Source organism: Podarcis gaigeae (genome assembly GCF_964106915.1).
Source record: "Podarcis gaigeae genome assembly, chromosome: 3".
Taxonomy (NCBI): Eukaryota; Metazoa; Chordata; class Lepidosauria; order Squamata; family Lacertidae; genus Podarcis; species Podarcis gaigeae.
Window position 1 is genome coordinate 18,597,609 of NC_139680.1, and position 24,589 is coordinate 18,622,197.

General features: G+C 47.6%; 1 protein-coding gene across 2 annotated transcripts; it reads right to left on the bottom strand.

The window, feature by feature from the left end:
• On the bottom strand, positions 1-23,192 carry OSR1 (odd-skipped related transcription factor 1). 2 transcript variants are annotated; one of them, XM_083730798.1, is made up of 3 exons: positions 21,797-23,192; positions 5,627-6,307; positions 1-1,193 (listed from the first exon to the last, which is right to left on the bottom strand). In XM_083730798.1, the coding sequence occupies exons 2-3, from the start codon at positions 6,271-6,273 to the stop codon at positions 1,058-1,060; spliced, it is 783 nt and encodes a 260-aa protein (XP_083586924.1). In that variant the 5' UTR covers positions 6,274-6,307; positions 21,797-23,192; the 3' UTR covers positions 1-1,057. The 2 variants fall into 2 exon arrangements, with proteins under 2 accessions (XP_083586924.1, XP_083586923.1); XM_083730797.1 differs by lacking the exon at positions 21,797-23,192 and adding an exon at positions 20,978-21,091.
• Positions 23,193-24,589: the final 1,397 nt, after the last annotated feature.

Here is a 24,589-nt window from a genome sequence, read left to right on the forward strand (position 1 = left end):
TTTGCCTGTAAAATGCCAATTTATTTTAATACTTAAAAAAAAAAAAAACACGCACGCACACAAATAAATCCAGTGATAAATGTTCATTATCAAGAATCAGCATAAAGTGCCAAATAGCAATAACTTTAACCAAAAACATATTGGAATGTCTCATTATTATTATTTACACTGCTAAGGAGGGTGGGAAAGACAACTGGGGATAAAACTCTCAGGCTGAGATTTGTCAAATGCCCCCCACCCCACCCCATCAATTCCATTCACTCCCCATTCAGACACATGCTAACTTGAAAGTACTACTAAGACCATACTGGGCACGGCAGTCACTTTGATTTATTGTTGTCAACTTTTGCCCACTTTCGGTGTTTGTGTGTTTGGCTTTGTTTAAATAAATCCACCAGCTACTAACCACTCCCAAGGCACTAGACCGCAAACAAACAAACAGAAAGCCCAGGATGTTTGCCACAGTGTGCAGGAAGGAGACCCACTGATGGAAGACTTGGGTGTGAAAAATCTGTAGAGGAACAGCAAGATCCATTACATGGGAGGGTCATTCGCTTCCTTTCAAACATAGAGTTTATCAGTGATCTTCCTTCTCATCTCAGCAGTGCCTAAAACATGAAGCTGGTTTCTCTTTAACCATCTTCTGGGTTTTCTCTTTGGAAGTATGATGAATGATAAGCCTTTTAAACAGTCACACACAAGCATACAGAAAGGATGAGAATTTTAAAAATTAAAGAAAAGCAAAAACTTCAGGAAGCTATTTTGGGTGTTGTTTGCCTCGTAACACAATGAAAATTCCTCTCTCCAATACTTGAGCACCACCTTTTGACGTAAAGTTTAGCAGAGTCATACAAGGTTTACACTCCTCTGTGTAACTCGGAAGCACCCAGGTTTTTGGGAAGGCTGGCTACGTTTGTATGCGGAGAGGGGTTGAGTTTTTCTTTTCTTAACAAATTTAAAATTAATAGTGTTCAGTGCTCCACAACGTCTCTGTCAAGAATTTGGTCTAAATTTCGGAATGCCGGGTGTGGGGTGAAGTTCATGGGGGCTAGAAGCTTTAGCATTTCATTTTCGAAGGTTTAAGTTCCTTTACTTGTGTGTGAAGTGTCTTGTGAACAGCTAGAGTCCTGGATTGGCAAAATCCTTTCCCACATTCTTGGCACTTAAAGGGCTTTTCTTTAGAGTGGATATATCTGGGGAGAGAAAATAAGAGAGAAAGAGAGAGAGAGATTTTAGATTTGATCAGATGACCAACATACATTTCTGTCTTAGCTTGCTACAATGTACAGGTGGGAGGTCAAAGTTTTGGTGAAAGTTCTCAAAGGAGAACAATGATATGCAAAGAAAAATCTAATAGCAGGGCATATGGATCTGGAAATTCCACTTTGAGCCTCCTGTGTGCTTCTGTATATCGTGGAGAATTCAGTATATCATGGAGATTTCAGTACATGGAAGTTTTTCCATTCACATCAATATATAGTTGTTCTCCAGGTTCAAAGGGAGATGTTTTTGGAGGATCTTCTCCATTGAACTGAATGGGATCAAACACAACCAGAGCTCCCTTGCCTACAGGAGATAATTGGACTGAAACGCTCAGCTGCAATTTAGCACACAATAAATGCACACGGCTGCCAATGATTTCAATGGACTTGGGATGTACATCCTATATTTAACTGAAGTAAGTCCTGTTGTGTTCAGAGGGGCTTACCTTCAGGGAAATGTATGTCTGGTTAAACCCTAAAAAAGCACACGATCTATAACTATATTTTAGTTTGTGCCCCTTGAGTTGAAATCCCTGGTTTGTACATGGACTATCCAGTTAGCCTTGGATAAAGGGAGACGAACCATGGGAAATCTGTGTTCAGATCTCCAAATACTTTTCTTTTTATCCCAAAACAGAGCTCCAGATTTGATCAAAGCAGCAGTGATGAGAGAAAGGGATTGAAAACCGCTGTTAGCTCCGCAGCAGAAAACGTACAGGCATCTGCCTCTGGTGTAAGATGAGAACCATCGTAAACTTACAGTTCACCTTAACTAAATGCATTGTTATAGAGCTTCTGTAGCAGGGCAGTCTATAAATTAAATAAGTAGAGCTTCAATCCTATGGGATCTATTACTGGGTGTTGCAGTTTCTTTTTTTAAAGTTCTTCAGAAGTTCACTCATGCTTCCCTGCACAAAATAATTGTCAGCAATAAAACAGAGGGGGGAAACAATTGTTGGGAAAGTCCTGAAACACTGAAAATAGAATGAATATGATGTTTAGGGGGATATGATCCCATGGAGGAGTTTGTCATGAATCTAGGTTGGTACCTTGGCAGATATTTACACTGCTCATTTAAACTGGCTTGAAACCAGTTTAACTGTCACAGCTTCTTCTAGAGAACTGTAGTTAGCATAATTTGTTAGGGTGCTGATCAGGGGTGTTATTAGGGAAGATCAAAAGCCCCCAGGCCTGATGCTTTTACCCTGGGGTCTCAGATATCTTGTTCCTATTTTACATTTTGCTTCCAGGGCTGTGGCAAACTGCAGTTCTGGTGAGACCCACTCTATTTGCCCAGAAACCTCAAAGTACACCTATGCATAGAAATTAGCATACACAAAGTCTTGCTGCCATCTGCCCCGAGACTTTTAAGTTGTCAGGGACACTCCTGCAGCTGAGACTTTCTCTGATGTCCCTACCGTGTCCCTAGTTCCTTGGCTGAGAGACGCAACAGTATGAAATCAGATTAAATAGGTAGCATAGACATGTTTTTATTATAAATAACTGGAAGTGATGGAACCAGTAGCAGGTGGGGACTGATTTTATTATAAATGAGATTTTTGCTTATTTTTCTCCACTACCTGCTTTGATGCGAGTGATGAGCATGCCAAACCCACATATAATATCTGAATAAATAAGACTATTTGCAGACTAAGATTGCAGTTCTAGTAATCAAGAACTGAGTCTAGCTGGGCATTAGGCTGCTAAAATGTTTTGTGTCTTCAGTGGGTTTCATGCACATAATATTCATGAGTTGCCCTAAAAAATTCTCACTGTGCAAAAATAGAGGGAAAGAACATTACATATACATCACAGAGAGTTCTAAACAAATAAATGCCCTGATCCACAAAGGAGCTATCTAGGTCTATCAGTATTTAAGCATCTTCCTTCATTCCTTAATCCTAAATGGGACAAAACTCGCAATCCAGTAAATCCCATTGTACTGAATGGAACGTGCTTCCACTAAAATGTCCTCAAGACTGGGCTAAAATGGATTTCAGCTGAAATACGTGGCTTCATTTAGGCTGTGGGTAGACTTGGAATACAAGTGAACTTGTTATTCATGAAAAGTGTAAATGCATACTCATTTTGTCTCATATAATTAGTAGATAGAAAGGGTTGGGGCTCTAAGAGAATAGAAGAGCACATAATGTTGAGGTTCAACCCTCAACATCTGCAGCTGTTATAAGGATCCTAAGTTGGTATGTTTGGAGAGACCTCCATCTGAGGCAGTGGAGAGGGCTTCTGCCAACCAAAGTAGGCAATATACTGTGATAGGTAGACCATTGGTCTGACTTGGTACATACAAAGCCCTTCCTATGTTCATAAGGACCTTTGCCACTGCTATCAACTTCTGTTGGTTTTCCCTTGCATAAGCAGTTATTTGTACATCTATATGTAGGAAGGCCATTGTCCCTTCTTAAGATTACCATCTCATGTGGGAAAGAGTAGGGTAGTGCTTGTGGACCCTGCTCCAACTCCATCCTCCATGCATGTTGGCTCCTTACATGGTTTAGAACCCTGACTGCATGCATGTCATGTCATGTGATAGTCACTAGAGGAGATGACCAAATAAGACTTAAAGGCATCAGATATCAGGACCTAGGACCTAACAAACCCATTAGCATCTCCATCGGTCCCCCTACCACACTCTACAGCAGGGATACCCAATACGGCACCCTCAAAACATTGTTGGACTATTCAGCTTCTATCGTTCCTGGTCATTGGCAATGCTGGCTGGGGCTGATGGGAGCTGGAGATCAGGAGGACACAACGTTGGCTAACCCGGCTCCACATCATTCAATCAATCAGGTATTCAGGTGCAAAAGATCCACATGTATCAGTGAGGTATGCTTATCTGCATGATCCTCTGGTGAATCAGCTCTAGCTTGTCATTTAACAGCCCAATCCGATTCACGTCTCCCAGAGGTAAATTCCATTGAGTTTAGATGAGGCTTACTCCCAGATTCATAGGACTGCAGCCTGCATCAGCAATGCTCACACTTGGGAAGGAAAACAATCATCAAATATAATTTTGGCATGAATTCTCTCCTGATGCATTCTTTTCCTCCTGCCCCTGACAGGGTTTCCCTCACCTGGGATCTGATCCAGGAAGTGAAACGTTAGCTGTGCAGGGCGGGGAGCCTCAGGAAGAGGAGTTTAAGGAATGGATGTTTGTTGACCACCATGATATTCTCCATGGGGATTGTGGATGCAACCCCTGGTCATCTGCTCAGAAAACAGCCTTCCAGCCAACATCAGTGGTACAACCCTGTTGCAGGTGAACTTTGGTGAAATAATGTTATGCAATGACGAAACCCAAAAAACTCAATAAATGCATTTTCTGCATAAGAAAGAGAATATGAGATCCTTCACACAGATCATTACTTGCTTGGGCATGACAGTAGGAAACAGGGTGTAATAGTAGAGCAGATGTTGATTGTGGTCCTCCAGGCCATGAACCCTTTCCCCAGGTCATACCTCTCACTTGCTTCATTTCATCTCCCAAGTGTTTTTTGCCTGGCTGGAATGTATCATTGAACTCTTGCTTGCCTGGATGGGAGGTAGAGAGAGGTGTGTGCATCTACACTTGTTCTGGCTAACTATTCCCTGCTGGCATGTGGCCCTGGATAGGTTGCCCCAAATGGAGTGTGGCCCTCAAGGTGAAAAATAGTTCCCAACCTTGCAGTAGAGGATGGAATACGTCACATTACAGATCTGTTACTTAGCTGAAATTTCAGCTAGGAAACATTTTTGGATTTCCCAGCTCTACCTGAAGGAGCATCTCCACCGCCATCGTTCAGCCCAGAAACTGAGGTCCACCTCCCAGGGACTTCTGGTGGTTCTCTCACTGAGAGAAGTGAAGCTACAAGGAACCAGGCAGAGGGCCTTCTCAGCAGTGGCACCCATGCTGTGGAATGTCCTCCCATCAAGGAGATAAAGAACTACACAACTTTTAGAAGGCATCTGAAGGCAGCCCTGTATTGGGAAGGTTTTTTATGTTTGATGTTATATTATGTTTTTGTATGTGTTGGAAGCTGCCCAGAGTGGCTAGATGGTCAGTGTATTATTACTATTACTATTACTATTACTATTACTATTACTATTACTATTATTATTACTATTACTATTACTATTACTATTAACAGCAGCATTAAAGTCACAATGGAGAGTCACCATTAAGCATATCCAAGTGTTACCTAATGTGTAATGGGCATTTTTTACTGAAGTAGCACCATCTCATTTGTCTGTGATAACAGTTATCCACGACATATAATCGGGTATAGCTACTAGATGAGACACTGTAATTGTTGGCAGTTAAGATGGGCTTCAGAAGAACAGATCCATTAAACGCTCAGGCCTACCTGTGATCCCTCAGGTGATCTTGTCTTCTGAAGGCCTTGTGGCAAATGTCACATGTGTACGGCCTTTCGTCCGTGTGGGTTCTTTCATGGATCAAAAGGTTGTACGACTTGGTGAAGTGCCTGCCGCAGAATTTGCACACAAATTCCTTCTTGGTTTTGGAAGGTAACCTTCCCCGCGTGGGTTTCTTCTCCGGTGAAAGCTTGGTCACCTCGAGCAAGGAGCCCAGGCCCGGAGGGGAGCCTTGGCTATCGATCTGTCCCAGTTTCGAGTGGTCCTCCTGAGTGGCTGCCACAGCGAGATTGGCAAAGTCAAATCGGGGCTTGGCTTTGAGCGGCATGTTGGCAGCTTCGTGTTTGGGATGGATGACATGCGGGAAGAGAGGGAAGGCGGGCAGCTGGAACCTGGCGTCCACCAGGCTGGCCACGCCGGGCACTTTGGCGAAGGACGAACGAGGCAAATGCATGGCCGGGTAGCCCAGGGTCCACTGGTGAAGATGAACGGCGTGGAGGGCGCTGAAGCCATAGAGGTTGGGCAGATGTTCCGAAGGCACGGCGGGCAGGCCATTGAAAGCTTGCAAGAAGGAATAGTTGGTGAGCTGGAGGGAGGGGTGGATGGGCACTGGAGCTGGCAAAGTCTTGCTACCCATGATAGCAGAGAAGCCTGGCAGCAAAGGCAAGTGCCTGTAAGAAAGAGAGAAAGAAGGGAATGGGGAAACACACACACAAACGTGTCTGATTACTGGATGGAACAGAAGAAGAAGAGTTTGGATTTGACATCCCACTTTATCACTACCCGAAGGAGTCTCAAAGCGGCTAACATTCTCCTTTCCCTTCCTCCCCCACAACAAACACTCTGTGAGGTGAGTGGGGCTGAGAGACTTCAGAGAAGTGTGACTGGCCCAAGGTCACCCAGCAGCTGCATGTGGAGGAGCGGAGACACGAACCCGGTTCCCCAGATTACGAGTCTACCACTCTTAACCAATACACCACACTGGCTCTCACACTGGAACAAATAAAGCTGTGAATCTGAAAGCCACTTGTTCAAATTTCACCTCTACCATGAAATCACCAGAGGGGGTCATAGACAAGCCTCTCTCTCAGACTCAGCCACCCACCCCCACCTGCAACAACACAGGGTAATAGTAAGGATTCCAAGGATACCAGTGGGACAGATAGCCTATAGTTGGTAGAGCATGAGACTCTAAATCTCAGGGTAATGTGGGTTCGAGCCCCACATTGGGCAAAAGATTTCTGAATTGCAAGGGGTTCGACAAGATGCAGGGGTGCCAACTTGAATAAAATATTGGGAGGCCCAAGTAAGCCCTATTCTGCATAATTGATCATGTGCCTGGATAGCTCAGTGGGTTAGAGCGAGGTGCTGACAAAGCCAAGGTTGCAGGTTCGTTCCCCGTATGGGGCAGATGCATATTCCTGCCTTGCAGGAACTAGATGATCTTTGGGGTCTCTTCCAACTCTACAGTTCTGTTATTCTATGACATGGCACCCTCACACCATTTGAATGGCAATGCCCATCAACTTTGGGAGGGCAGGCCCCCTCAGATATTTTATTGGGAGGGCGGAAGGGACCTCGGCCCCCTAGGAGTTGGTTCCTATGACAAGATGACTCTCATGGTCCCAACTTTGCAATTCTATGAATGCATGTGAAGTGCTCTGAACACTTGTAAATGCTATACAAGCATTATGTACAGTGGTACCTCGGGTTACAGACGCTTCGGGTTACAGACACTTCAGGTTACAGACTCTGCTGACCCAGAAATAGTACCTCTGGTTAAGAACAGGATGAGAACAGAAATCGCACGCCAGCGGCACGGCGGCAGCAGGAGGCCCCATTAACTAAAGTGGTACCTCAGGTTAAGAACAGTTTCAGGTTAAGAACAGACCTCCGGAACGAATTAAGTTTTTAACCAGAGGTACCACTGTATTCTTATTTGTCTTTTAAAGGAGTTATTTAAAGGAGTATACAATGTATGCAAGAATGTTTCCTGTCCCAAGTAGAAAGTAAGAAACTAAGAGAGGCGGAGGAGAAGTCCTCAACAGTGGGCAATGAACAAGATGAGATCTTTTGTAGAAACCACTGGCACTCTCAGCTGTGGCTCCAATTCACAAGAAGCTGCTGTTTGCTACTAAATGTATCATGATGGGCATCAGACCCTGTGCTATCCATTGGGAAGGGGGAGGGAAAGACAGGAGATTTGGGAGGCAAAGAACTGGTGTCCCCAAATGTTTTTGCCACAGTAATAATTGGCAGGAGTTTCTAGCTTACATATTGAAAGAAACGCCCCTTCTGGAAGTTGTAATGGATAGCTGTGCCCTTGATTTCTTGATGGTAGAACTTCTGCTACTCTTTAGCCACCAAAATTAGCTTCCTCTTGTGTAATTTAACAAGAGCCGAGTCTTATACTGAACGTAACTAAGAGACTCTATGATTTTTTTTGGGGGGGGGAGGGAGAGAGACATTGCACGTTCTTTTGTAATTCAATAAAATCTTTAATAAAAAACATTTCCCCCCCCAAAACACAAGAGCCACTCAGCTTCTCAAGGGACACCACCGATACAGAGGCAACATCACAAAAATGCCTTGTTTCTTGGTCATACCAGGGGTTGATGGAACTGCTTTTTATTTATTGTGTCATCCCCTAAACCGCGCATAGTAACACGCAGGCTGTGTTCCCATTGGCCCTAGGACCTTTGGACGCAAAGCAATCCGAACAGATGCGCTGCAAACCCGCCAGCGCCCCTTGGCCCCACCCAACAAGGTGAGAGTCTGGTTTGGTTTTGGAGACCAGGCAGCGCGAGGTCCGTGCCGCTGCTGGCGAGAAGGCCTGGACCTTCACTCAGGCAGGAAATTCCCCGCTTTGCTCGCGGCTTCTCTGCCCTCTCCTCTGCTCCGCTTCAACTCTGACCTCCAATTTGCTTCGGAAAGCAGAGTACAAGGATTTAACATAGCTGACTTCAAAGCTCTGCGTCGGGGCCCCCTCCTTCCCTCGCCTCGTCCACTGCTACAAAACGAGACAAAAATCCCACACACCCCATCAGGGGTGCCAATTTGAATAAAAGGGGGGCAAGCCCCCCTTTTATAATCGATCACATAGGAGCCAACTGCTAGGGGCCGAGGCATAGCTGTCAACTTTTCCCTTTTCTTGCGAGGAAACCTACTCGGAATAAGGGAATCTCCCTATTAAAAAAGGGAAACGTTGACAGCTATGGGCCGAGGGGGCTCCGGACCCCCCAATAAAATATTTGAGGGGGCTGGGCCATAGTCAGGATTTGTGTTGAGGGGGACAGAACCGAGTTATCTGTGATGCGGTTGGTCAGTTAGTAAAGTTTTTTTTTATTTACTTGATTTAGGGGGCAGCTGCCCCCCTGCACCCCCTGACCACGCCCATGGACGGCCTTCCCCATAGTTGGTGGTCATTGCCATTTAAATAGTTGCGTCATGCGATTGATTATCGGGGCGGGCTTTATCAGGCCCCCACGCAGTATTTTATTAAAGATTGCACATCACGCGGGACACTCCATTTGATTGGCAATGCCCATCAACTTGGGGGAGCAGACCCCTCAAATATTTTACTGGGGGAGCGAAGACGCCCATGGCCCCTAGGAGTTGGCTCTTATGCACTCTATTCCTTAGGGGTGAACAGGAGCCGTCTAAGCAGGGAATGGGACCTCGCAAGCCTAATGCACGCCCAGGAGGAAGTCAGCGCTCCTTGCCGCTACTTCGATAGGCGCCTCCTTACCTCCTGTTAAGTGTCCGTGGGATGGCAGTTGATAGCAATAGTAAATTAAGAGCTGTCGCCTTAGACCAGAGCGAGAGGAAATTTAGAGGAGTTTTCTAGGCTATTGGACGGCCCTAGGGATCGAGCCGCGTGCACAAAGCGAGCAGAACGACCCGTGCGCCCTTGTCTTTGAGACACATGAGTCAACTCCCCGGGGCTAAGGTCATGGGCGTAGCCAGGATTTTCTTGAGGGGGGGGCAGACTTTTGTTAGGGGGACAGAAGCGAGGTCCCTTCGCCCCCCCCAATAAAATATGTGAGGGGGCCGCCCCCCAAAGTTGATGGGCATTGCTTTTCAAATGGAGTGCGTGCACCACATCTTACGATCAATTGTTCGGGCAGGACATACCTGTCCCTCCCCCCAATTTTTTTTTTTACTCAGGTTGGCACCCCTGATTTCGGATCAGCTATAAAAGCTAGAGAGTGTTTCTGTCAATTCTGGGGGAAGCAAGAGTTTTAAGCCAAGGCTGTACTTTTCAGTCTCATTTCTCCAGCAGAAGGAGATGGATGGGGGATGAAGGAGAATGACTGTCCTATAATACGAAATAAAACCTGCAAACGATCGGACTTTTTATGCACGTTGTTGAAATCCAGGGCCCAATGGTCACGGATGTGATTCACACACACACACCTGCGGGCTGTGATTCAATAGGCGCCCTTGGCCCTCCGATTGAAGCCAGAAGCGTGTTTTAGGATAGGGGCAAAAGACTTGGGTAGATTCGGAGACTGGGGTCAGAATTGCACTCGCAGGACAGAACGCTGCCCTTAGCTTTCAAAGCGAGAGGTTGATGTCGATTTCCATCAGTCAACTAGCGCCTCAGAAGCGTCCTCCGTGCGGCGGAATGGTTAGGTTTGCAAAGGTCGCTGACGGCCTCGGAAAGCTGTCCTTTAAACAGTTATGCCGGAGTTCAGATGCTTAAAGATCTGGAGCCTGAGCCAGAAAAAATCAACCCCTACCAAAGTCCTGCAGATTTCTGCGAGATTTAAAACACGTGCATTAAGGCTGCAGCCGAAAACGTATTTAGGCGATAATTGTGCGGGAGTGCCTGTACTTTTCGTGCTTGGGGAAATAAAACAGCCCCCCAAATATGTTATAATTGCATTTACATGGGGTTCTTATTTACGATCGTTGCACATGTTCGGGTTTAGACCTTGCTACTTATTCTGAGCCCGCAGCAGATTAATGGCTGCTGCAAAGCTGCGGCCTTTTACTTCTGAGTAAACATGCTGGGGACCGCGCTGGGCGTACCCACGACGCAGCGCAAAGTAGCAACCAGAGAGAGCATTTGCCTCTGCTCAGCGCTCAACGAGTTCCTTTTATAGTTTGCATTTGACGTAACGGTGACGCCGCGTAGCTTTGCCCCGTGACGTCACGCCCATGCTCTGCCACGGGTGCTTGGAAAGCTCTTCCCAAACAAAATAAAAGAAATGTAGAGGGGGGATTTTGAAGCCTCTCGATCTAAACATATTGTTGCTAAGTTTGCTTTTTAAGTTTGCTCCCCCCCCACACACACACCCAAAGCTACAGCAAAACAAGAGCGCGCGCGCACCAAACTGCTGCAAAAAAAGGAACGAAGCGAAAGCGCAGGGATTGTTCACGAGCAGCTGAGATGGGATGGATCAGACGCGAAGCCGAGAAGATTAAAGGGCGACGCGCTGTTTGTCTGGCGGTTCTGCTGTTCACGGATCTTCTCACTAAAGATGTGCCCCTAGTCCACCTTTCACACCACTTTACATAAATCAGCCTTAAGAAAAGACGGGGGGGGGGGGAGGGAGAAGGAAAAAGGAAAGTCTACAGAAATTCCATCGCACTGACCCAGAATAAACGAGTGTGACATTTGGCCAAGATTTGCCTTTTCTAATTGGATAAATTTGGTATACCGGTCGATTAAAACACACACGCTGCAACCTTCCCCCCACCCCTCAGTTAAATTTAACTGTTTAAGGACCAGGGTGCTGTGTTTTTTAAAAGGTCACCCCTCCATTTTTTAAAAAAAAATTATTCGCATCCACAGCCGCTTATTACCAAAAGAGATTTATCAAACTCCTTATGTTTAGGCCACTTTTGAAATAGAGCCGGGCAGCTGACACGGGGATGGATCCCGTTCCTTTTCAGACGAGACGATAAAAGCAGATTTCCTAAACACCGTTTGCAAGGAATACCATGTCCCGTGAAATCAATAGGACACTTCTGAACAAGTGCTTTTAGCGTCAGAAATGGCATATTCTTCAAGGAACGAACACGTTGGACCCGTTCGCGTTCCTCCTCTTGAGCATGTGAATCCGTGCAGGGTCCAATAGGAAGATTCACTGCGATCGGAAATCGTGCCTCAGTATATTGGTTTACAGGCTTATTTTGAAGGCTTGGTGGTCGGCGATTTATGGAATGCAGTTTAATTCGGAAGGTGGAGAGAAATCTCTGCTACGGCATATCCCCATGTACTTTAAGTCTTGCCATGTGTAAATATTTAAAATCCGATTCACAGCCCAGCAAAGTCCTTGTATTTTATTTAAACGCGTGTATTCATCCTGATTCTTTTACTAAGAATTAAGGCTCCAATCCTAGGACTATGCGCTCCACTAAAAACAGTTGCCTTGCTTCCGTGTGTGTGTGTGTTGAAGGTACGGATTTCCCAGCATATTATTATTATTATTATTATTATTATTATTATTATTATTATTATTATTAACTGCCAACGTGCTTAAGCATGCATCCTTCAGTTTTCAGAACTGAATTTATTTTTAAAAAATCGTTTTAAATCCAAGGACTGTGGTTTAACCGGATGGATCTGTTACTCGTAAATCTAGCCCTGTAAGAGAATGTCGCGCTGGGGCAAGTGTGTGTGTGTGTGTGTGTGTGTGTGTGTAAGAGAGAGAGAGAAAGAGTGGAGAGGGAGATTACTTTCAAAGTTTTAAGTCACACCAATCGAATAAGAAGCGGCCTTTCACCGGTTCTCCTGAAAGGAAGAGGGGAGAAAAGAAAAATCGTGATTCATAATAGCATCCGTTGTGCTAATGATTTTGCTCGCTAGAAGCAGTTTAGCTTAAAAACAAAGGGGAGCGGAGAGAGAGAGAGAAAGAGAGAGGATTCGGGTTGTTACAAGTTTGTTGGCCTTGGTCCAGATCTGTAAGTTACACTTTTCCTCTGTTACAACCGAGGGAAGAGACAGAGAAGGGGACGAGCAGCTTGGGGGGGGGATAAGCGAGTGGCGGGACCCTTTTAGGACATCAAAGCCAACGATTCTCTGGAGGTCTGCAGTGACAATCACCCCCCCCCTTGCGCTCTACTTTCCTCCCCACCGCAGAGCCGGTTGATCCTTTTATTTCGGTGTCACCTCCACCTTTCAATTCTGCTTCATGTCAACAGATCTTTATCGGCTCCCCACCCCCTTTTCTTCCCCTAAATGAGAAGAGTCTGGGAGTTCTCAACCACCTTTCCTCTGCCCTCGGTGGCAATAAACAGAGTCCCGTTTAAAATAATATTTCTTTCTTTTAAAAATAAAATAATAAAAAAATCAGGAGGCACGTCTCGCTGGGTAAATTGAAGCAGCTACTCGGGGACTTAACAACTTTGGAGGTTGCTTGGTTGGTTGTTTGCAATCAAGCGGTATGTAAGTTTTGTGAAACAAATAAATAAGCAACAGGCTAACAAAAAATAAACCTTTCCTACTACACACACACACGACTGAGACTGCTACCTCAAACACGCCTAGCAAGTAAGCCCTTTTGGACACAACGAAACTTACTCCGGAGTAAGCGTGCCTACACCGACTCTGCAGTCGTGCAGTCCCATCTGCGGCGCTTTCATTGGAGGGCAAGAATGGGCGTAGCCAGGATTTATCTTAGGCGGGCAGAACTTCAGTTAGTTAAGTATTTTTATTTATTGGGGGGCAACTGCCCCTCCCTGTCCCGTCCCCCCCCCCCGCTAGGCCTTAGGCGACGCAACTGAGGTTAGGACATCAGCTTCTTTTATGACTAGAGTCCCCTTCCAAGTGGGAAGACGGGCCCCATTGATTTCAACGCAGGCGAAAGTCTATGCTCAAACTTCCCTGGACCGACAAACCCATTGGCTCCATCCTAAACATGTTTACAGTTTGATCCCAGCGCTGATTTACTCCGTGAAATCCTTCCGTCCTATCGCTTTCAGTGTGGGATCGCTTCCGACCAGTTTCTACGCTTCGGACTGAAGTGCTAGACGTGAGCTCCCCCCACCTACAAGCTTGCTAGATAAGCGTGCTTTGGATCGCAGTCCCGCAGCGCAATCCAAACTATGCGTGTTCACTCCGAATCGATAGTCCCGTTTGCTCTCCGGTAAGTGGGTCTAACATCACCATCCCAGACGCATCTGCTCAAAATTAAGGAGGCCCCTTGAGTTCAATGAGACTTACTCCCAGGCATGGGAGTAGCCAGAATTTTTTTTGGGAGGGACCCACGTGATTGGTCAGTTAGTTATTTCTATTGTTTTATTGATCTGAGGGGGCAGCTGCCCCCTGCCTCCCCCCCCCCCCCCAGGGGGTATAGGATTAAAGCCGAAGCCGTCCGTCCGAAGTGTTGCATTCTACCAAGTCTTACTCAGAGCAGACCCTCTGAAATTAATGAAAACTCAGTTGACTCCCAGGGGTGCCAACGAATAAAACATTGGGGGGCCCAGGTACGCCCCGCCCCGCATAATCGATCGCATGATGCAGTGCATATTTGAATGGCAATGCCCATCAGCTTGTGGGGGGGGGTGAGTCCCTCGAGTATTTTATTGGGGAGGCCAAAAACCCCTCGGCCCCTAGGAGTTTGTTCCTGTGTTGACCACCAGCCTGAGTTTCTCCTTACATCCCAATTCCTGCTGGGACCCTAAGCAGGGTTACTTGGAAGTAAGTCCTTTGAATTAAATTTAGTTATTAAAACACACCCACCCCAATAGGTATACAACAGGTTGCAAACCAAGCCAGATCCACGCAGGCTTTGTCTCAAAGGACTTGCTTCCAAACGGATGTCACCACCGGGATGCGAAAGGAAGCCCACTGGAATCTACAGAGAAGGAGGGGGTGTAAATCTTACCCTGTAAATTCGGGCTGTAAGTCCACCCGCATCTTGATTCTCGCAACAGCAACCAAATCCCTTCGCTTCCAATGGAACTTTGCCCGCCAAGGCAAAGAAAGGTTTGTCTACATTCGGAGTTTAGCCCGGATTTGGGCCGAGTGGAACCTGTTGCGCAACATCTGCGCTGCAACCCTGTGGAAAGGCAAAGTTTCCTTTCTCGCCCCTCCCCAAGCCCCCTTTAGCCGTTGCTTTCTGTCCGCCTCAAGCTTTTGAGTAACGGAGGAACATCCCTGGTGTATCTTAACAAGGGGGTGCCTGTTTTAGGGGAGCTTTTTTTGTAAATAAAGTCACTTTCCGGCTTTAAAATAAAAATAAAAATAAAAATTGCGAGGATCTTTCCCCTTCCAGAGCACCGACGGATGCAAAGGCGCACTCGAACGACTGGAAACTGCTTCACAGAATCGTAGGGTCCGAATAGATCCCTAAGGGTCATCTAGCCCAACCCCCCTGAAATGCAGGACTATTTTGCCCAAGGTGGGGCTCGAACCCTCGACCCAAGATTAAGAGTCTCATGCTCTACCGACTGAGCGATCCCATTAATTTCATGAAAATGTAATTGCGATGCATTTGACCATTGGCGTCACTTTGATCTGTAACTGCCTGTATTTGAGAGAGGAGAAGCCATCTCTCTTTCAGTGCCCTAGTCCTCACACGGTAGGCGCGACATAGATACCTTCTCTCCTCCTGTGGGGTTGGGAGCTGAGCGAGCAAGCCTGGAAGCTTTGTTTCTTCACCCCTGCCACCCTTTTTGCTGTAACTTTGTTGCTTTGGGCTACAACTTCCACCCTCCGCAGCTAGCAGAGGTGTTCTGCCTGAGGCAGGTGGGAGCTAACTCTCACCCAAGCTGGCTAAGGCTGCCTTGGAGTCTCCATACGCTTTGCAGATGATCAGACGTAACACCTGCCTGGAACGTTGCTTGCCTGGGACTTAATTTTAGGATTCAGCAAACAGAAAAAAATGCCAAATGTTCTTTAAAAAGAAGGGACAGTCATAGGCATTTTTATGGCATTGTAGGGCTGGCTTCAGGAGTAATTAAATTAAATTAGAATATAATAAATAATAATAATATTAGGGGGGAGGAGGAGTCCAAAGCGGTCTTCACCACCGACATACTGCTCTATCTGTGGCTTGCCAGGCCACGGTTCTTACTTAGTGCGCTACTCCCGTGCAACTCCGATCCTATGATGCATGCTGGCTCCGAAGCTGGGTTCAGCCATAGCATTGCAGCCTTACCGCCCTATCAAGAGGCGTTCAAAATCAGGCCCTAGGTTTACACCTTAACTCCACTTACCTGGGAGTAAGCACCGCTGAATTCAAAAGGAGTTACTTCTTCGCTAGGATCGCAAGGCGCCAGTAACATCCTTTATGAGTTAAGATAAGATAGACTGCAACAAGCAATGGAGTGTTACTCGTTGGAGGCAACAAGCTCGCTGACTTTCAAAGCAAACCGTCTCTTGAAACCAAGAGGTCTTGTCAAAGAAGGAAAGCCTAGCAGAAAGAGGGTTTCAAGGTGGCTGGGAGTTCAAGTGGCGGTAAGTTCCGCCGACATCCACGAAAGGCCTTTCCAAACTCACTCTATCCATATAGAATTGTAGAGCTGGAAGGGGTTGGGGGGTCATCTAGTCCAACCCCCTGCAGTCCAGGAATGTCAACACGCGGTGTCCTCCGCTCCAACTATACTCTGCTCAACTGATTTACGCACTGAGATCAGTTCAGGCCTCGGGAAGACTTTGGCCTTTGGGAACGGCCAATCCATATCAGCCTAAGGCACTATGTTTTGGAAATAGTAGTGGAAATCGCATTTTTCTAAGCTTCCCCGCGGGGGCGAGGAAGTCTCTCCCCAAGGGCGAAAACCTCGCGCTGCCATTCTAGTCTCAGTGAAACTCTCCCCTTAATTTATGGTCATCTTGTGGTTAGTTTGTTTTTTAAAGTTTAAGCCTGAATTATCCACGTGCCTGGCGCATCTATTTTTTTTCCCAACGGCGGGGGGGGGGAGGGGGAGAGGATATTTGCAGATGAAATACTCGACTCATAAATAACATGTTGGGCTCTTTTGCCCCCCCCCCCAGCAATTAGTTCCACATGCAAAAATGGCCGAGGTAAATTAAGTTGCTGGCTTTTCGGATGATAAAATCCAAGCAGTCAAAACTCGCGATCGCCTTTCCATTCGCGATGCCACAGGCGTCGCGAGCAAAGCCCCCGGTCAGCTCAGATATAGGATTTCAACGCGTTGGGAGTGGACAGAACTCTACGGAGGCGCTGCGTCTGGGTGTGCGCGCGGGGGGGTTAATCTATTTATGCTCAGTTTTTTGTTTTGTTTTGACCGTTTTACAAGAAGCGAAAAATAAAAAGCTCCTCCTGCTCCAGATCCTCTAGGCCCTTGAAGCCGAGCCAAAGCTTCGATCCTATAACCACTTGCAATTCATCTTAATGGGATCTGTCTCTGGGTAGCTATCCTAGACATAGCTACCCAGAGACAGATCCCATTAAGATGAATTGCAAGTGGTTATAGGATCGAAGCTTTGGCTCGGCTTCAAGGGCCTAATGATTGCAACCTTATTAAAAACAAGCACAAACACTTGGGAGCACCCGCCATTCTTCCAAAACACAAGACAATCTCTATTAAATACGATTTTTGTTTTTAATTTTATAAAGGATTGGGGTCGTTTTATTATCCAACACGGTTGTTATGAGAAACCTTCGTATTTCCTCCTGCCCGCTTGCGTTCAGTTTGTAAGATCCTCGGGGCAGGGGGTGCGTGGTGCGCCTTTCGATTATGTCACCTACGAAAAACGCTCACCGCGCTAAATTAAAAAAACAAAAAAACAAAGTCGTTTCAGACGAACACGTGAAGGAGATCCTACGGATTTCCTTCCCCAAGCCAGGGTGCCTGGAACAGCAACCCGGCCAGAACTAGAAAATAAACCGTCTCCCCTTAAACCCCCGAAGCTGGAGGGACACTGCTCGTTCGTTCGTTCTCTTCCCCGCCTCCCCTTCCATTGCTGCGAGCAGCGCAGGAGGAAATCGAGCGTGGCCTCTACCTGTGTTGAGGAAACAAAACAGGAAAGGGGAATTGGCGTGGCCGGCGGGCGGGCGACTCTCCTGGCTCCAGCCGCGCGGAGCATTCCGCTTTCTGCAAAGGGTGCGACGGGATCTCCTCAAACGGAGTTATGTACGGCTCTAATTGAGCGTGAACGAGTTAATTGCGTCCCTTAATGAGCGCTGGAAGGACTCCAGCGGCCTCTGCGCCTTTGCCTGGCGGAGCCGAGCTAAACAGGCTTCGTTAATTTCTTGCTTTATTTTTTTTAAAAAAATAAGAATCACGTTTTATCGTGCAATCGGTGCTGACAAGCCCCGCGGACGCCCTCGCAGTTGTTTGCTCACACACCAGAAATCAACCCCTTCCCCTCTCCTCCCCCCATCCTTCCCCCCCCCACACACACCTAAGCTTTGAATACTACAGATCGCCAGGATCAAGTGTTCACAACAGCCGTTTGAAATCGCTCCTACTGTCAAGCGGCGGTAGTTAAGAGCTGCAAAACAATTCTGGGACAGTGGTCTCTCTCTCTCTCTCTCTCTCACACACACACACACACACACACACACAGAGAGAGAGAGAGAGAGAGAGAGAGAGAGAGAGAGAGAGAGAGAGAGAGAGACTCCCTCCTACACAGAGGAAATAATGGGGCGCTAAAATCTTAAAAGGTATCCTTGTGGTTAATGGAGAGAGGAAAGCAAAAGAGGAAACAAACTGCTTTTCATCTGATGTCCCCAAATTCTGGAAATCCAAATTAAATAAACAGCTCGAGCCTAAGGCTTTGCAGGCAAGGCGAATCTAGATTTATGGGGCGAAGTTCTATACAGATGTCCATAGAAATTGGAGGTGCCAGCGTCACTTGGTGAAAATGTCAGCCTGCGCGTTTAGTAGGCCTTCAAGATATTACTGACCGAAGCAGCATAACCAGACTGATGCCAAGGGGCTTTTGAATCCACAAATTAAGCGGCGGTGTCCTTGGAGGCAAGAGGGATCTTCTCACCTGACGCTAAAAAGTGTCTCTCTTCCTCTGTTTCGCCCGCTTGTGTGAATGGGGATGCAGGACAGAAAACGAGAGACCATTTTTTGAGGGGACAGTTCTTGGTTTGGTGGCTTATTTTGCTTGGTTACTCTGTTGAGGGGATGGAGCTCTATAGATAATAATTATGACCGTCATTTTTACTCCGCGGGATCATTATCTATTTGAGCCACCTCTGTCCCTCTCAACATCCCATAATTGTGTTTGCGCGCAGTGCATAGCTTACAAGACAAAAAAAAAAAAAAAAAAGCGCAAGTCAGTCCTAAGTTACTGTGCCAATAGCATTACCACATTGGGGAATCTGGTTTGGGGAATGAAAAGGAAGACCAGGAATTAGAGGCTGCCATCCTAAACACAGCTGCATTTACTTCTGAGTAAACGTGGTTAGCATCGGGCTGCTGATGTCATGCATGGGAATTCTCTCTCCCTCCCCCCCCCCATCACCACCACAACCCCTGACCTAAACCACATGACTTTGCAGCAACTTCCATTGGAGGAATATAACGCACAGTGGATTGCTCATGTTTACTCAGAGAGAAGCCCCATCGATATTAAACGGGATTCACCCTGGAGTAAACGCGCAACGCAACCCTGATGGTCTGCTAAACTGTAATCAAATCCTACGAAATAAAAAGTATTCCGTTCTGGACGGCGCTTTTGCTAATTGCAATAAGGAACCGCATTCTAGGACAGCTAATGGCGACTGATAAAATAATAATAATAATAATAATAATAATAATAATAATAATAGCAGCTGATTGAGGAAATAAATAATGGCTGGGGGCAGGGAAGCAGAAGGAATGCCAAAGTCTTTCAACAGTCTTCGCTTTCCTCTATCCAAAATATACATTGTTCCTGGATAATGCCTGAGGCTGAAGATGCTGACTTTCCCTCCCTCGATCACATTACTTGGAAGCTGAGCGCCACTGGAAGTGGATCCCGCTGACTCGAAATAATCATTTCAGGTCATCGAGATGGAAACGAATCTGTACAGTTTTCGGACATCTACTACTTCTGCCTGTCTCCCCCAGCCCCAAACACATTATTTACACACTAATTCTGAAAAGAGACTGAATTATTCTCACAAAGGAAGCTACCTCCCCCTCCAAAACAAAACAAAAACCCCTGCACCTCTTTCAACATGCAGACAGGCATAGACGGGCGCTTTCGGTGCCAACGTTGCGCAAAGAGAGATCTGTCTGTGGATCGATTTAAATCAGCCAGTTCGCTCGAAGTACTTCTGTTTATTTAACCAGCTGATATTCACAACACAGAGTATTTCGGATTAGATCGGCTCTCCTAAATCTGGCAGTGAAAACGGATATGAAAAACACGTAAACCCGAAGAGCTGCTGAAAAACTCCTGCAGGCCTGGCGACCCCGGGTGAATAACACGGACAGCCATCTATTGCGTGGCAAAGAGAGCAACACCCGAAGTTTCTATCCGTTTACGGTTCGCTACTGGTTAAATAAACTGGAAAGAAAGAGAGCTGCATTCGAAATGAATGGGAGTCTCTTTCCCTTCAAGAGGGTTAGGATGAAAAGCCTTTAAAACGGGAAGGTTACGAAGTTTTCAAAGCAGGTAAGGTGTAAGAGACAGGCCCACAGAGCAATACTAATACAGAGACAGACCTGATCTGAGATGGATCAGAAGAGAACCCAGTGAAACCGAAACGTCTTGCCTCGCTATACCCCTAACATTTACACACGCATTTGTCCAGTCGATTGCGAGATCCGCCATTGCATTTAAAAGTTCAGCCTTGCACGCCCTTTCAAGGGAGCCTTGCTGGGAAGGAAACTCCGCTGAAATTGGCGGGGATCGAGCGCGATTCTGAAATCGCAACTCCACGAGAACCTACTTTAAGGTGATCTCGTGGAGAATTTTCAAGTAAGGGTGCAACCATGTGCACATTCTCCGAAAGACTCAACACTTCCCAGTTAAATATGCCCAGGGTGAGACTACATACCTGCTGCAGAGACATCGCCCCAAATTACAGCAATGCCAACGAGTTGTGGCTGTGGTTTATATAGCAAGCAAAACGAAGGATGTAGAAATTCCCCCTTGTACTATCCAACTGCTCAGAAATCTCTGGGTACTCTCACATATATACACCAGTCCTAAATTCCTTTTGGAAGTATGCCCCCTTGATTTCGGCTGAACTCGTTTCCAAATATGCTATCTGCTTAGGACCCAACCGTTTCCCCCTCCACCTATGCGCAGGCAAGTAGGTACATTCCATATCACGCCCAAAGACGATGGTTTGTTGTTGTTGTTTTGCTATAGTCCTCAGTGGGCTATGAATAGCAGGCGCGAGCGAGTGATCGCGCAAACACACACACACAAAATCGTACCCACCCACGCATAATTACGCTTGGTAGCAGAAACATACCGGTCTCTGGTGCGCGTGGAACTGCCAGGGTTTAGTAAAATCAGCAGCCCGACCCTTAAGCGCATTGGCACTGCGATCCTAGAAACAGATCTGGAAGGACGAATTCCCGACCTGCCTTCTGAGGAAACACGTTAAGGATCGGGGTCTTAAAAAAAGAAAAAGTATGCCAGGCTCAGCAGACATAAGTTCCTCCTGGAACCAACGGGATGATATCGCGCGTTTAGGATGAGGACGAGGGCTCGGATCGCCTCGTGGCCCTTGTCTGAGCGCCTAACTCGGATAACAAGCCCGATCGCCTAGGCGGGACTCGCTTGCACTTAATCCACATGTTTAGGATCGCATCCTGGTGACATCCGTCTCCCCATGGGACTTTTATTGCCCAGTTCGCCCTAGAAGCGTGGATAGTTCAGGAACAAACTCCTATCTCTGAACGCAACGAGGCTAACTTCCCGCCAGGTTTAGGATTGCAGCCTTGTGGGGTTAGAGAGGACCAATTCTGCCAAGGGGAAGAAGGGGCATAGGAACTGCAGGGTGGGCTGCTAACTGCTGGGACGCCTGCCTTAGTCGGACAGCTTAGCAGCTGGCGCCGAAGTAGGCAGACCGTGCTCTGCGTCTGCAAGAAGATCCGAGCATCTTGGTAGCTATGAGTTTATCTGGGGGGCGGAACCAGACGGCCTAACTGAACTCCGCGAACTTCACAACAGGACCTGAATCTCGTGAAGCGACCGGAGAATGAGGGCACGGGACACCCAGCCAGAGAAGAGGGTTTTTTTTGGGGGGGTGGGGGGTGGGAAGTGCCAGGCAAATCTAAATATTTACCTAATCCCGATCTCCGCCGCTCCACAGCCGGCAGATGGTTCAAGATCCTCCGTGAGCGAAACTGCACAGCTTCAAAGTTGGGCAAAGTGGTGCTGCCCGCGCCGGGCCGGGCCCTCGGCTCGCCTGCTCTCCCGCTGGCCCGCGGCAGATCCGGTGGAAGGGGCGGAGAGGCGGGCGAGCGAGCGGAGGAGCGCACCAGGTAGCGGAGAGCCTCTCTGCGCCGCGCTCTTTCTTTCGGCTGGCTTGGAAGGGCTGCAGGCAAAAGCGCCTTGGAGCAAGGCGAACGCCGACTGAGCGGATCCCTTCCCTCGGCCGCCTCCTTATTTCAACCCCCTCTCCCCCGCCCCCCCTCGCCTTCCCCACCCCTGGGCATGCGCACTGGAATGGGGGGAAAGTTTCTAACTGGGAAACTCTTACTTCGGCCGCTCGGCTCCCGGATACGGAGCAACCAACGCGCTCCGCCTTCGCTCCAGTGGCATCCCTCGCTGCCCCCACACCACGCTCGCACCTCGAACAAGCCTTGGCAGAGAGTCAAGAGGAGCCCCAGGGCAGCCGAGTCTGGGAGACAGCTAGGGCGCTAAGCTCTTAAGTGATCTCCCGGGAATGGAGAGAGTGGTCGCTCCCATCTTAGGCTCAGAGCTTTGGCGGAGCTTTCTCCAACGGATCGCGGCTGCGCTCAAGCTTAACAGGATCCACTGCTTGGTTGGTTGGGGTGTGTGTGAAAACACCAGAGATTCCGTGCTTCTGTATTCTCGATTTGAACCGGACTACTCTGGAGTAAACTGGATATGTGCGGTAGCTATCCAGTCTCCGCTCCAGAAATCGACTGATGCTTGTGGAGTAAGCATTTTTTTAAAAAACCCTCCCACTTACAGAGGGAGGATGGATCCGGTGGATGGATCCACATCTCCAAGAGGGTCATCCATAGTAGCCCCGGATCCTAGCTGGCATTCCGGACCCACCCTTTCCTTTTTCCCGCAGATCCCATTCCAGGGGGCATCTTCACTTCCCATTCCACCCCATAATAATGACCCCACACAGTCGGAGCTCATTCTGATCAGGAGTTGATCCTGGATCGCCGACCTGCATCTTCTGGTCTGGGTGGGCAGGACAGATCCCTGCCTCTCTGGGATGAATCAATAGATTTCAAGCCAGGTTCAGAAAACAGAGTATCCTGTGAATCAAGCTACCCACCTCAGATTCCTACAAGGGTGATTTGGGCTTCAATCCACACTCGCAAAGGCTTTAGGCAATCCAGACGAAGCCCGGCAGCCGGGCGTAGGGGGTAGAGAACGGTGAACCTCCTCCCAGCGCTCCCGGTTTTCGCCTCGATTTAGCTCGGCGTCTGCAGAGGGCCAAACGGCCTTTCCGAACAAGGTAGCGTCTCTCAACTAATAGGGAGGTGAAGACAGATCCGTCCCGATAAGACCAGCTGGGGTTTCAGCCCCGGCAGATCCTGCTTAGTGTCATCTAGTGCCTGCCACCGTTTGAAAACCGCTTCAAATTTTACAAGCGGGGGCGCTGGGCTGATTCCAAAAGCACCGACGGGGTCAGAGGAACAGAAGCGAGACCCGAGGACTGGAAGAATTGCAAGGCTGCTCCTCGTTGCGCAGTGACAGGATCGCACCTTAATCGGAGCGCTCAGCGAACCAGCTCATGTCCCGGTCCATTTGCCCTCTTAACTTGGCAGCCAGTTCCCAAGGAGCAAACTTGAGGCTTTCTTTTTTCGGAGCTGGGGCTCCCAGCTGCTCCTTCGAGGCGAGCGCCTCGCTTAATTCCGCGGCACTTACCTCCAGAAAAAGAGGCACAGAATCGGGCTCATCGCTTCTGTTAAGCAAGAAGGCTAGCGGATCACTTTCGTAGGAAGTGGGTAAGAAAATCAAACAAACGAACCTCGACGGGAGCCAACAGCGACGGGAGGAGACACCGAAGCTCCCCGAGAGCAGCCAGTGATGTCGGAACGCATCTGCGGTTCCCGTGACTTCGGCAAAACTAAAATCAAAGCAGCAGCACAAACGCTTCTTCTTCGCAACAAGCAACGCGGCCCGCTGTTAGTAGCTGTCATTGGTGGCGGTGGGTCTTTAAGCGTTCGACACGTTTGCGCAGATTTGGGTCACGATCCTGTTCAAAGCATCGCCATGATTTCGGCGGGGGAGCGGAAAGCGCGCGCTTCAAAGTTCCCATATGCTGCTTTGGATCGCGCGCTGCGCTCTCAGTGCAAGGCTTTTTCCCTCCCTATTTTCCCTCCCACTTAAAAATAAACAGGGAATTTGAAAAACCCTTGAACTCTGCACCTGGTCAAAAAAAAAAGTGAAATGGAATTCAACAATTATTTATTTAATTTTTAGAAAGGAAGCTTAACCACAAAGCAATGTGGCGTTCCTCTCACCTGTTGACCTCTGGGTGTCCCCCGCTTTCGTCCTTTGCTCTTCCAAACACACTAATAATGAACGCGTTTTATTTCAACCAAATAAACCTGTACAACAAAAGACACCTTAGATCCATGGGTGCTGTCTAATTCCTTCCTGCGTTTGATTTATAGCGTGGTCCCACAATCTAGTGAAAATAAAAGAACGCTGACATTATGTGTCATTAAGCTAATTTTGGAGTGATTTACTCCCCGGGAAGTCTGAAATCCCGAGCAGTCACCCTGACCACTTAGTAAGTGCGTTTAAAACTACTTGCAAGTCAATGCCACCGAAAGGTCTACTCAGAAGGAAGTCCTATTGCATTCAATGGGGCTTACCCCTAGATAAGCGGGGTTAGTATCCATGGAACCAATGGGATTTACTT